At 35.8% G+C, this 13889-nt stretch overlaps 1 protein-coding gene across 1 annotated transcript in view; it reads right to left on the reverse strand.

The window, feature by feature from the left end:
* The window catches only part of Dhc93AB (Dynein heavy chain at 93AB), a 584738-nt gene that overhangs the window by 465089 nt on the left and 105760 nt on the right, over window positions 1-13889 (reverse strand). The window contains exons 12-13 of the mRNA XM_083127975.1: window positions 2919-3073; window positions 1807-1999 (exon numbers count right to left, since the gene is read on the reverse strand). Coding sequence (XP_082984101.1) covers window positions 1807-1999; window positions 2919-3073 — 348 coding nt within the window. The remainder of the gene's footprint in view (window positions 1-1806; window positions 2000-2918; window positions 3074-13889) is intronic.

Raw genomic sequence — 13889 nt, forward strand, 5'->3', positions numbered from 1 at the left:
ACAAATAAAATTGCCAACAAAAAAAAAAGAAGTATCATTTGCAAAATAACAAAAATTGTCGTCCAGTACTGGACAGACAATGTGTTAGCTTGTAGAGTGTTCAAAATTATAAATTTAAAATCACCGACCACCTAAATGCAGTGGTAACGCACTTGCCTACAGTTTAGCAGCATTCTTGCAATGTTCCCAAGTAAAATACAAGATGCTTTCCTCATCTGCATATTGAACATGGGCCCAACAAGAGACATTGCACCCATTCCAGGTGTTTTGTCTTCTTCATAGGTGGCATGTAGTCTTCATCCTCCTTTACTCCCCTTGTAGAAGTGCGTGATGTGTTTCCTCGTTCCATCTTTCCAACATCCTGCATGTCTCGTTCATTTCATCTCTTCTGGGTTTTCATTTTCTCTTTCTTCTTCTTTTTCACAGATCAGTGAATGAAGGTCATGGTTCAGAGGCTGTGGAGTTGCTATTTCTCTGTGCTGAGAGTGTTGATGTAGCAATTAACAGATCATTCGGCACTGGTGTTGCAGAAACATAGTCTGCATTAGACTCTGTAAAGTTCTCAGAGGGAAGGAAATCCAAATCAACAAATACCTCTGGGTTCCTAGGAAAAGAACCTGTGCAGCAGATAGCTGACTGTGCAAGTTCCATTCGGCAGATGGAAGAGAAGGTGGTATTAACAAGCCCAGAAACATATATTTCTGTATGATTGGTTTTGAACTTCTGCTTGTCCGGTACTGGAAGACTCTACGTTGTCCGGTACTGTACGATCGCCACATGATAGCACCTCATCCGATTTTTCATTTTGTGCAGATGCTATGGTGAATCCTTTATCAGCTATTATGAACTAGAGGCCTACATATGCACTTACGTATAAAACTATATCTACTGCTTATCTCGAACTGGAGGAATATCACTGTCAAAATAACTTACCACACCCACTTTTCGTACAAACTGCTTGAACCACCCCCCTTCACATAACACTCCACGCAGACTTGCATGCCCAAACTATGTTGAACATTGATACACACACATCACACCTGGCAACTGCTGCTCTCTAACGTCTGAAGTGAAAACTAGCATTGCCCGGTACTGTCGGATGTCCGGTACTGTAAGACTTTCCCCTTCTAAAGAACAATATGATACCACTAATTAAAACTAATTTTTCTTTGTACTGAATATTTTTTTTAATACTTTACATTTCAACACAATTATGCATGTGTCATCTTCAAGTTAAAAATCATTTATATTTCAAATTATAATATATATTAAATATGGAGAATTTGTGTAGCTCTTGATGGAAAAAGGCGAAATTGTCTTCAAGCATTGAGTAATAAAAAAAGTTAGTCACTATGTACAAGGAATATTATCCAATATCCAATATGACTACATGGATAATCTGCAAGCAATGAAGTTCTCATATTTAAATTATGATTTGATTGTAAAATGTGTTCAAGTATGGCAAAATGTAATGCCTGCTGTAATGCTAATATTATTGTACAATCATGGACACTTCTGAGATGTAATCTACACGCTAACAGTTTTAAGTTTGTTTCAAGGCAGAAGTGTTCAGAACCCAACATCAATTGGGTTATTTAGTATTACTAAGCACCACTTCTACCACTAATACTATTACTACTTACATTGTATTTGAAAATGTGATGGATCTGGGTACTAAACTGTTCATGATACTCAAATAAAAATTTTATTAGTGTATTATAAGCATGTGAAACTAATAGAGATACTCAATCTTCAACTATTGTTAAAAAAAAAGAACTCATTGAAATTATATTCAATAATTCTAACCTGAGGGCTGAAATTAAGTCCCAGCTCAGAGGAAGGTTTCCTTAAAAGCAATGGTTGTTTTAGGTTTGTTTCGCATTGCTCGCTGACATGCGTAGTCCAATCTTTAAACAAAGTTTCTGCAAAACCATCCAGTAAAAGGATTAATTCATCATATTTCTTCAAAACACGTTCTGTCTTTGGTGTCTTAAGAATTCTGTGAAAAAGGAAAAACAAAGTTTAAACAACATCTTTACATTCTCCCTTTGGTTCAGAAATTTTTTGGAGCTACCTTCTTCATGTGTCAAAACCGGAAAATTTTGATATGATCTTGGTGTCTTAAAATAAAATCCTATGACCCTTGTTTCAGTTTTTGGGACAGAAGAATAAAGGATGCCATAGCCATTTCACTGGAAAGCAAGAATCTCAACTGAGATGTGAGACTCCAGCTTAGTCAAGCATGGAACTTACTTCTCCACAAAAGCATGACATCTGCCAATAACACCCCAGGATCCAGAACGAGCCAATCACAGGACAGAATCTAAGCTCCACACTCACATATATAACATTGCACTGGTCTCTAAATCAACATAACCTGATGATGATGCATGTGCTTGAAACATTGGACACTACCAATGTAAAATTCTAACTGATACTAAAAAAAATATCAATATAAAATTCACTTACACTGATAACTGATATTCAGTTGATCTGATGTTAAGTAGCAAACATCCCAATTTTAAATTGCAAACCATGAAATATTAATTCATCTTCATAATTACTGTATGTAATTATGCAATTAGTTGGGTATTGGCTTAGTAGATACTTCAGACTTAGAAAATAATGTTACAAAACAGAGAGCATAATTTATACTTTATATTCATGGAAATTATGACATGATAGTGCAATTTACCCAGTTACAGGATATTTATAGAAATGTCAGATCAGAAAAAATATCTTTAATTTTACTGATACACTGGAATGTTCATATTGGCCAATACTAATAGACAATCACATATTCTATCTACCCCATCCCTAATTTTTCTATAATGTACATTACGATAGTAATATAAGCAATATCAAGGAACTATAATGAAAACTATAGTGTTAAAGAGACAACACATAATAATACATACGGATGATCAAGAGCCTTAAACTGCATTGTTGGTATGTTGACCCTCTGTTTCAGTTGTTGAGCCCAACTTAATGAACCTGATATTGGAGGCATATTTTTGTCAACAGGCATTTTTTCCATTGCTCTGTATATTTCCATTTGCTCTTCATATATTTCCTAGAATAACATTTGCCTGTTAGATATACTACTTTTTTAAAGGATATGAGGTTATTATTAGTTTCTCAAGATAAAAAAGAATCAATTAATAAGCATCACAATGAAAAATTGATAGGCAGTAACAAATAATAAAAAATTGGCATGTCTGAATGAGACCTCCCATTCTCAGATACAAATTCTTGTTAAAATGCAAAATTAAATCCCAAATTTCTGTGTATAAGTGTAACCAAACTAACCAAGGAGGCTGTGTGTCGCATCTGGTGTTTTAGAACAATTGTGAACAGGATTCCAAGTGGGAAATCCAGGTGGATGGTATCCTCCAGCTAGGAAGAGTTATGTAAGACCTATTCTGCCCTCCCCGCCCCCCCTCCACATACACACACATACCTTAACTGCATAAGGTGTTATAATTACACATACCTGTATCATTTTTATCTTGTTAAACTGTAGGATCATTCTCCCAGCCAGGGGTTTGCCTTGAAAAATTTCAGCAGATTTGATGTGGGGTCTCACTCACTCTCTCTCACACACACACACTCACTCATTCACTCTCTCTCCTCACACACAAACAATTATTATAATAATTATTTCCATTGTTTGACTTAATATACATGCAGGTGTTTTGGCTCTAAATTGGTTCATCATACACGTAGTAGTCAATATTACATGGTATATACTAGGGATGTGACGAAGCTGAAAATTTACCGATGCTGATGTACTCACCAATAATTTTTGGAACCGATACCGATGCCGATATTTAACCGATTCCAATACATAAGATTATTAATCAGAAATGGGATGTTATTTTCTGCATGACAAAAGTAAATTTGGTATGTACATTTCTATTACATATCATATGTATATACATATATATTCTCAAGAGATGCGAATGTACATTTGCATCTACAAAAGGTTATGTGAACCTAGAGATTTAACATTAGTACACAAGCAGTTCTTTGAAATGCAAAATGAATTTCTGTTCTGCCAGATTCAACTTCAGAAATACAAGATTTGGAAGCACTTCAGGAAGTAACCTACTTCTTTTCTTATCGCAAATCTGTTCAGCAACACTGAACACTCAATCACTGAATACTGATGCAGCAGGTATGCCCAAGTATTTTCTCAGCACTTGCTTCAGGTTTGAATATTCATTTTTGAATTTCCAATACAACAGCAGATCCTGGTTCAGCAATGTACTGTTTTATTTCCGATTTATAGTTAGGTTGATCCTCTGAATGAGAGTTTGCAATAATTTTATTACAAAAACTCTACAATAATGACAAATCATAACCAAATTTTCAATAAATCTTATAAAAGTATAATATAAAACTCATTATAAGGTAAAACTCTAGTATAATCTGTACCGGTTTAAATATCAGATTTTTGCTGATTCCGATACCAATATGTCAATTTCTGCTGATTTTCATACATCTGTAATCGGCTTCGACACATCCCTAGTATATACACTGTTTCATAAGTCTCTATGAGATTTTGATGTTTGACCATGCAGTAGCAAACCCACCTACAAAAGATGAAAACATGCCAATGAGAAGGGGAAATGCATATGTTTGTTTCATGACAGATGTCCTGGCTTAATCATCTGTTTCTCCACTAGGAGACAGTAGTGTACACATGACATTTTCAGGTAAACAGAAAGCTTTTTGTGTCCTGCAATTTGCTAAAACAGGTTCAATTGCTACAGTGCAATATGGTTTTTGAACAACCAACCACAAAGATACAAAGCAATAAGAGCTGGTATAGATAATGCAAGGAAACTGACTGATTGTGTGTCACAAAATGAACAGGTAGGTGTGGGCCATTGTCTGAGACTATGTACCACGTTCAGAATTGTTTACCAGGAATCCTAAAAAATCAACATGTCATGCAAGTTGAGAATTACATATGTTGCATGTGACTGTTTGGCATATCCTACCCAAAAGACATGTCTGTAAACCATACTGGTTTCAGCTGGTGCAGGCTCTCACTCCCCAAGATCTTAATTTCTGTTACCAATTCTGTTTGAAACTGCAAGGGGAGAATGGCTTTGCAGATAAGCTTGTGTTCAGTGATAGATCCTTACATCAATCTGGCAACGTCAGCCATCAAAATGTGCTTATTTTGGGGCATGGAAAATCTTTATGCAACAGTGAACCACATCCGAGATTCCCTTAACATTACTGTGTTTTGTGCAATGCTATCTAGCATAGTTCACAGAACATTTTTCTTTGCTCAGAAAACTGATGCCGGTATTGTTTACTTGGACATACTGCAACTATGGCTAATGCCTTGGTTACAGGAGGATAGTCAAAATTTCATTTGGCAACAAGATGGAGCTCCTCCACATTTTCACTTGGAAGATCAAAAATAGATTAAAGCCGTTTTATCTCAGCATTGGATTGGATGACAGTCAGACGAAGATACAAGACTTATTTCCTGGCCCAGGTCAACTGACCTCACTCCATGTGACTTTTTCTGTGAGTTATGTTAAAGATTGTGTTTACGTGCCTCCTTCACCAAGAGATTTAGCAGAGCTTTGACAAAGAATCATGGATACAGTTCCTACCATCAACATCAATATGTTGGAATGTGTGTGTAACAGGAACTAGATTACAAAACTGATGTCTGTCGAGTCACTAAGGGAGGACGAAATTACATTTACGTCAGTTTATACTGGGTATTTTGTAAGTCCCTGCAGGATTTTGGAAGTCTGTGCTCAGGGGAAAACTCATGCATGGAGATGAGAGCACGTTATATCTGATGAGAGAATTTAAAAACTAATAAAAATAAACTTGCAGGTTGATTCTAAACAATAAATTTATAATAACTTATAAAATATATAAATATATGTTTAAAATTATGAATATTGATATAAAATTAATAAAATATACTGAAAGTTACCTTGCATTTTTTTTAAAAAAAATTCTTACTCTACATGGCAGGGGGACAATCCTGTCTGACTTGCCTTGGAGGCAGTAGGTTAAAAAATGCAGCATCCAATAAATTATAACCTTAATTCCGAACTTTGGGCCTATTTGCAGGGTGATTATCAGGGATTAAAGACATTCAAGTTGGAATGTTCTTGTCCCTAATGAGAACCTGAGATAGGGTTGAAGTTTGGAATTAATGTTATTATATGTTGGGTGCTGTGTTTGTTAACCTTGTATTTTATAATTTTTATATGTGCCTCTGTGTATATCATTTGTGCCTCTTAAGACTAATTGTGATGAGAATGGTGATTAGATTAAACTGACAGACATTCATGCCAGATTCAAATCGGAACTTCCAATGGTGAGATTGTGAGTCACCAACTCAATATACTTTCCCTCTAGCTGAAAATTATTTCATACAATGGCAAATTGCAGATACGCCAGGTGTACACAAAGACCTGCATATTTTCTTGTTTCCAAAGTCACTGTTGAAACAATGTTTCACTTTTGTTTGCCTGTATTGTGTTGCATGGTAACAATCACTGCATTAGGGAAGATGTTCCCTGGAGCACAAAATATTGCTTTTAGTGTGACTAATATTTCTATGCTGGAACATAATCTTTGTGATTTAGCAATGATATTCAGTTAAGGAATGGCCAAACTAATACTAACGTATCATTTATTGGCTGATGTCGGTGGTATCAATATTGCAAAGTACTGACTGAATTTTACTTACTGTTACTAACCAATACTTTCCAGTCTAGGTTTTCTTTCAGGCAGGGACGGCACCAGGGGTGGGCACGGGTGGGCAAGCGCCCACCCAAAAATTCCTGTGCCCACCTGATTGCCCACCCAATCAAATTCAATAAGTACATATACTCGGGGATATATGAATGATTAAATATTTAAGTGTAACCTGGTGTTCATAACATGTATATTTTACTTGTGAATATTATCTATGCTGGAAATGTTCACATATTATCAACCCATAAAAAGCCACTTTTGTCATTGTTGAAACAAAAACTGTGATCAAATGAATACTTCCATGTTTAAAAGCAGCTAGAAGGCTTAGGAGGCTCAAAATTATGCAGGGTATGATTAAGATTAAATCAGAATTGAGGGCGAACTTGAGGACTGCAGCTCCGGGCCTCCACTATGTATATATATTCCGGCATGGCTATGGTTAAAATAATCTCCAAATAAACAAATCTAAACATCATCTTAGCATTACTTCCTCCAGCAACACAATAAATTATTTCGACTTTTTAATTAATATTAGAATAATTTAATCAAGAAGACTTAGTTAGATGGGCAGGCCATGTGACACGAATGGCAGAGGAAAGAATAGTTTACAGGATTCTTGTTGGGAAACCTGATGGTAAGGGACCAGTAGGAAGGCCAAGACGAGGATGGAGGGATAACGTTGAGATGGACCTAAAATAAATCGGTAAGGATGGGAAAGATTGGATTGATCTTGCCCAGGATAAAGACAGATGGAAGGCTTGTGTTGCTGCAGCCATAAACCTTCGGGTTTAAGTATGCCATACAGCAGGCATGTCCAACGCGTCGATCGCGATTGACCGGTCTATCGCGGGGCGATTGTTGGTCGATCGCAGTTATCTATTGTAATTATACGAATATACGTTATTTGAATTCAACTTCTATAATGTATAATGGCTGAGTAGGTACAAATTTTTGCAGAGATGAACGATTAATAGTAGCTCACTGCCGGTTGTGACAATAAAAAGTAGAGTCACTGCTTGATTGAAGTTGGACATGCCTGCTATTAGTGTTGTCCACGGGACGAGACGGGACAGGCTTTTAAAAATTCGAGACGAGACGAGATTGACCATGTGTCTTGAGACAAACGAATATTTTCGAGATGAGACAGCATTTCCACGAGACTTCCATGAGACGAGACAGGCCAAAGTCTCGTCTCGTGGGCAACACTACCTGCTATAGAGTATAATATAATTTTAATTAGCTCTGCATTGAAATTCCAGAAGTGTCCCTTTTTTTCATTACAATTTTTATATACCTGTCATCTTCAAATATCAATATGGTATACGAAATATCAACTTTATATTTGTTCTACTAATAAGAAGGAATCACAACAATCACTACAATACCGAAGTAAATAATTTTATAAGGAAAAAGCTACAGAATTATTCAATTGCTAATGAGTGGCTTATCCTATTTAGAAATCCTCGTTCCACACATAAATTTTGCCACATGAATCAGCCGAAAATGTTAACAGAATCTGTAGATGCAGCTGAAGTAAAGAAAAAAGTTATGCCACGAAGTATATAGAAGACGATTTTGTTAGTTTAATTCTAAGCCCGCTTTTATGCTCAGATAGGCTAACCGGGACTAAACCTACAGTTTAACGTGTAGTCCGAACCCGTGTGCATTGTGCTTCCACCAGAGAGAGAGGGGAGTCGAACACAGGACCTCTTCATTATAATGCGACAGCGTTATGCCATTGGGGGAAAAATATACAGAAAGAACTCGCACCAAACGTGGCATTTTATCACCACAGAAGATGCGTCTATTTTAAGAGGGTGATTGCCTGAGACAAATATTTGAGACTTTCGAAAAACAACGTCATTGTTCACTGAACTAGCTGCCTTGATCCACTAATGAAACGCTGTGCGATTGAAATTACCACCTCAACTTTCTAAGAGGTATAAACTAATGAAACTCCATTTTTGGAAGAGTAAGTTCTGGTTGATTTGTTTAATTGTAAGTCATTTTTCTGCTAATTTTAATAATGACGACGTTATAAGTTTCAATGTTGATTAGATGAAAGTAACGAAGGGGCGAAAACAAACACACGCTGACACTCAAAATACAAACCCTCACAAATTATTACTTTGACAGTGGTTCCAGGCACCAGGGAAAGAATAAAGTTTCTGTATGTTTCAGTATGCTGCACAGGATAGAGGTTGACATTCAAGTGTGTTGGAAATGGTCACGCCATACAATCCATTGGAAAAATTGATGAAATATTACTGGTACGATGATCAACTTCGATGAATTCCTTGTGTCCTAAATCAGTTCGTTACCTCAAAAAATATGTTCATGTAACCATACATGTATTGCTTCTCCCGCATTAGTAATATGACAGAAAAAAAAAATAGCAACTTACCTAATAATCTCTTAAATTCTGAACAGATTTCTCAATCTTACTTGTTTATTATTATGACGAGTGATATTTTGTCAAAATAGACTTTCATAAGCCTAGGGATACTTAATGGACAATGAACACATGATTTGTTTTCCGTGTGTGTTTTAAATCATTCCTAATAAGACGTTCATTTTAATCCAAACATTCAGTGGTGGCGATGAGGAGGAGCGGGAAGTGGGAGATGCAGTTGCCCAGCCACATTTTGCCACTTTTTGCCCCCGCACTATGGCCTCTTTATGCTAAACCTTTTCTACCAAGAAAACGTATATTCAGGGGTGCCCACAGGGGGTATTATGACGCAGGCTGCGCCATCGATATTTTTTGGGGATTTTTTCCCTTCAAATAATGTAAAATTGAACATTTATATATTTGTCCAAAATACAGGTAAAAATTTTACACCTTAAATTCACCATATTTAATCCATTAGATGAAGAAAAGAAAGCGTTTAAGGTCATTATTGAAGGTGCGAGTAGGGGGGGGGATAAATATCCAACTCTTATATATTAGGCCTTAATTGACACGTGGATTCTGTGGGGAATTTGAATTAAACGTTGGCGGGGACAGTATTCAACTCTAAGTCTTAGATTATGGCGGGGATTTTTTTAGTTAGAGGGGCATTGAGCATTAAGGTATCCAATTCTTGTGTATTACTATCGTCTTACAATGTTGCAGAAATTCTGGTGTGGAGACTGAGAATTAACTTTTTGGAGGAGGCAATATCCAGTCTTCAATATCAACAGTAAGTCTAAAATTGGCATGGACATTTTTGTGGTAGGATTGAGTATTAAATTTAAAGGGGGAGATAGGAAGCGGTTGATAAAGTGTTAAATCTTAGATTGTCAAGGGATTTCTGTAGTGAAGAGAGAGTTTGAACATTAAATTTTGGAGACTGTATTTAGCGATCTGGTATCCACGCGTTTTCGACCCCGAACGTGCCAAAACAGAAGTTGGAAAAGACTAAATATCCCGGGATCCTAAGAAAGTATTGACACCCCGTTAAATTAATATTCTTGAAAGCCTGCAAAGAAATGGATGTAAAAATGTTCTTGCTTGCCTCGCTCGCAATAATGTATTTGTTACAACAATGCGTGTTTGGCGCTTTACTGAGGTGAATTTTTATGCTATAGCTGCATTACAAGACATGAGCGATATTCTCCATATTCATGAGTAACATCACTTCTCAAAATATAGTGCTTAGTGTTCGTATACTGCTTATTTTAAAGCAGGTGCATCATTTGGAACAAAAAGCTAAAGAAAAAGTTACTTTCGGTGTAGGGATTACGATATAGTTTCAGGGCGCAAATGATATGATTTGGGGGGGGGGGGCGGATGACATGGACATGATTTTTGTGGGGATGCGCCATTGGCCTTGGGGGGGATGGGCACCCCTGCGTATATTGTCCTTGCCCCTCAAATGTTGGCACCCAATCGCTGCTACTACAAACATTCAGATAGATTTGTCAGTTGTACAAACCTTGTAAGCTAAGAAAAGTGACCCCCAAGGAGTAAGAAAACTCTTTCAGTCAAAAACTCATACGATGAAAATACTATACTCAGGAACATGCATTTAAATTACGAGAAACTTCACGATTGTCTACCATCGCACTTTCTATCATTGCCGCCGAATACATAAAATCAAGTATGTGCCTTGTATTTGCAACACAAGCTTAAACCTAATTCACATTTATTTCACTGTATTAACATGCATGAAAGAATTTGATTAGAATGTATGGCTGGGGTATGGCTGCGCATGTGTAAACACTTCCTTGAAATAATTCTGTCCATCAGAGACAAAACGAAAGGAAATGGAACAATATGGAAGAATAGATTAGAAAATAATAAACAGGAAAACAAGTAAAGTGAAAAGGAGTAAGAGGAAAATCGGGAGTGTAAGAGAGAGGGGGATACATACGTCTTACGTACACATACATGGTCTTACATTTATACTGCCCACCCTAATCTATCACTATGGAGCTTCTGCCCACCCGGTCGAAAATTTCTGGCGCCGCCCCTGCTTTCTTGATCCATAAAAATGATATGCGACACTTGAACAGAGTTTAAATATCCTTGAAATTATGCAAAATGCATTATTGTCTTTACTTTTGCAAAAATGATGTGATGAGATACGTATTCTGCACTTAAATGTTTAGTTGGAAAAAAATGGATTTTGTGATTAAATGATCTGTATATTATGTGAAATTATGAATATTTTAAAGTCAAATACTGGCAGATTGATAATGTATAGTTCCAATTGAAAACTTGTACATTTAAATCTGGAAATACACTAAACTGCTTTGACTTATCACAATTCTTAAGTATCCTATTGGAGAAAATCAGTAAGAGTATCAGCATTGGTATCCATATCAGGTCACAGTGGTTTTGGCTTAGTACTAGTAAACTATACGCCTTCATGGCGTGGTGCTATGCACAGGGGAACACTTTACCTTTTTACCTAGTAAACTAATACCAACATACCCTAATTGAGAGGAAATACACAAGGAATGGAATAGTATTGATATTTACTGATATAAGTATTGCTTTACTGTCACATTTAGCTAATTGTCATGATAAGGCAAGAAAGGAAACTTCAGTGGGGAGATCGAAAGTCGATCGCTTAATTCACATGGCAACGGGCCCAGCAGATTGTATTTTAGTACAAAATTTTGTTATTATCTAATGCACTTGACAACCGATCAGAATATTGTACTTTAGTGCAAAATTTTGTTTTAAGGAAGGACAATTCAGGGTCTTCATTCAACATTTACAATATTACATCAGATTGGTAGCAGCACTATCTTGGCCCACCGGGTCATTCCATGTCCAATCAACCAATTTTAAAATAATTGGTTGCATGACCACTTTAGAAAAACTTCATTTTTAGTACATACATTTGGACATGTTTCTAGATATAAACACCAATGTTTAAAAAAATTTAGTGGCTTTAGTTCTCCTGGGGCAGCCATATGTAGCAGTTTATGGAAACCTTAATATCTCAAAAACCATTAGAGCTAGAGACCTGAAACAAAATTCATTTTGTAGCTAATAAAGCATACTTTCTGTGATATAAAAGTATGTTTTGCTTAAAATTGCATCCTAAGTACGAAAATTATGGTGGAAATTTGGGTAACAATAGTTAATAATTTGGATTTTTAAGCCTGATTTTTTTAATGAAGGAGTTTAGTTTAAGGTTTGAATATTTTTTTATGTGTAGACCTACCTGTAAATAAAATATCAGTACTTAGAAATGCATTCCTTTTTTACAGCATGGGCTCAAACATGGTCGTTCATGTCATTTTGAGTCTTTGGGGTTAAATATCTCAGATGGGTCCTCATTAAAAATTCTAAAATTTGGCACAAAGGAAGCCTTTTATGAATCTAACTTGCAGTAAAAATCTCAACTTTTAGATTCAACTCGTTTTGGTTAATATGAGATAACGTATGTGACCTAATTTGTGACGTTGCAAAGTAAGGTTAAGCTACATGTATACCTAGAAAAAATGGAGTATTTTCTTTTTCTTTTTTAAAGTTGGGTTTAAAAAAGCCTCAGAAAATATAGCAACATAGGTTTTTAATGCTTGACTTACCAGAAATTAAAATTACAAGGTATGACAATTGAAGATCTGTGAAATCTCATTGCAAAGAGTTTGATTTATTTGGCACCCACGTCCAGTTGGTGGTGTCAGCTCCAAAACTGAGAGTTTCCTCAACATTTTATTTACTGGAATTCAAGTGTCAGCAGGTGTTTCTTTTTTTTATATATATATATATATATATATATATATATATATATATATAGCTGGTAGAAGATGTGATTTTTTTGTGGAAGTAGATATGAGTCAAAGACAAGATTTGATAGGATTTGAGGCAAATCTGGAGTTGATATATGCACAAAAATTCTGTTCTGTCATTCCTCCTTGCCTAATGTGCTGAGAGGTAGTGAATTGTGAATGTTTGCTATTTGTGACTGGAAAAGGAGTGTTGTGCATGATTTTTAACTGAAGAGAACTGTCACAAAGACACTTTTGGTAAAGTAGCCAAAGATTCAATTAATCTTAAATAACTTAGTGAAAATGATAAAACACTTCTTAGGTCAAGGTTACAGATGGATGACTTACAGACAATATGCAAATGCCAATCAAAAAAGTTCTTCTTAAATATATTTTTTTATTTGGTTAAGTACACTGTGATTTATACAAAAAGATAAGTAAGTGTAAATAATTTTTGAAATCAGATGAAGGGATAATTCCCCATATAAAATAAAAGGTGCAAAATGATGCATCCGAAAATTTTAAATCAACCAAACAAATTGCATCACATGGAAAACCAAAAAAGTGTCAAGTAAGTCTTATACCAGTTACAGTGAAATTTTCATCTCTGGAGAAAGTGGCTCACATAAAAGCCAGAATGGAATTGATGTATTTGTGCCACCCTAAGAAGGAAATGGATGAAATCTGTTCTGGTTTAGAAGTATCTCCTGTTTCAAAACAGAGGAGGCTGATTGTAGAAAAATTCTAAAGTGCTCTTGCTCACAAAACTTTTCTCATCATTCAAGGACTGCAAAGGAAACTGGTAAGTTGTGTTCCAGTAAGTATTAGAAATGAAAAACAAGAAGGCAAGTGTGACAATCCTTTGTGTGGACAGTACAACCATTTAATTGAAATGTTAAACAGAAAAATGTAAATTAGCAAAAACTAATGGTGAA

This window comes from Lepisma saccharinum, chromosome 9 (genome assembly GCF_977018435.1).
Source record: "Lepisma saccharinum chromosome 9, izLepSacc3.1, whole genome shotgun sequence".
Classification (NCBI taxonomy): Eukaryota; Metazoa; Arthropoda; class Insecta; order Zygentoma; family Lepismatidae; genus Lepisma; species Lepisma saccharinum.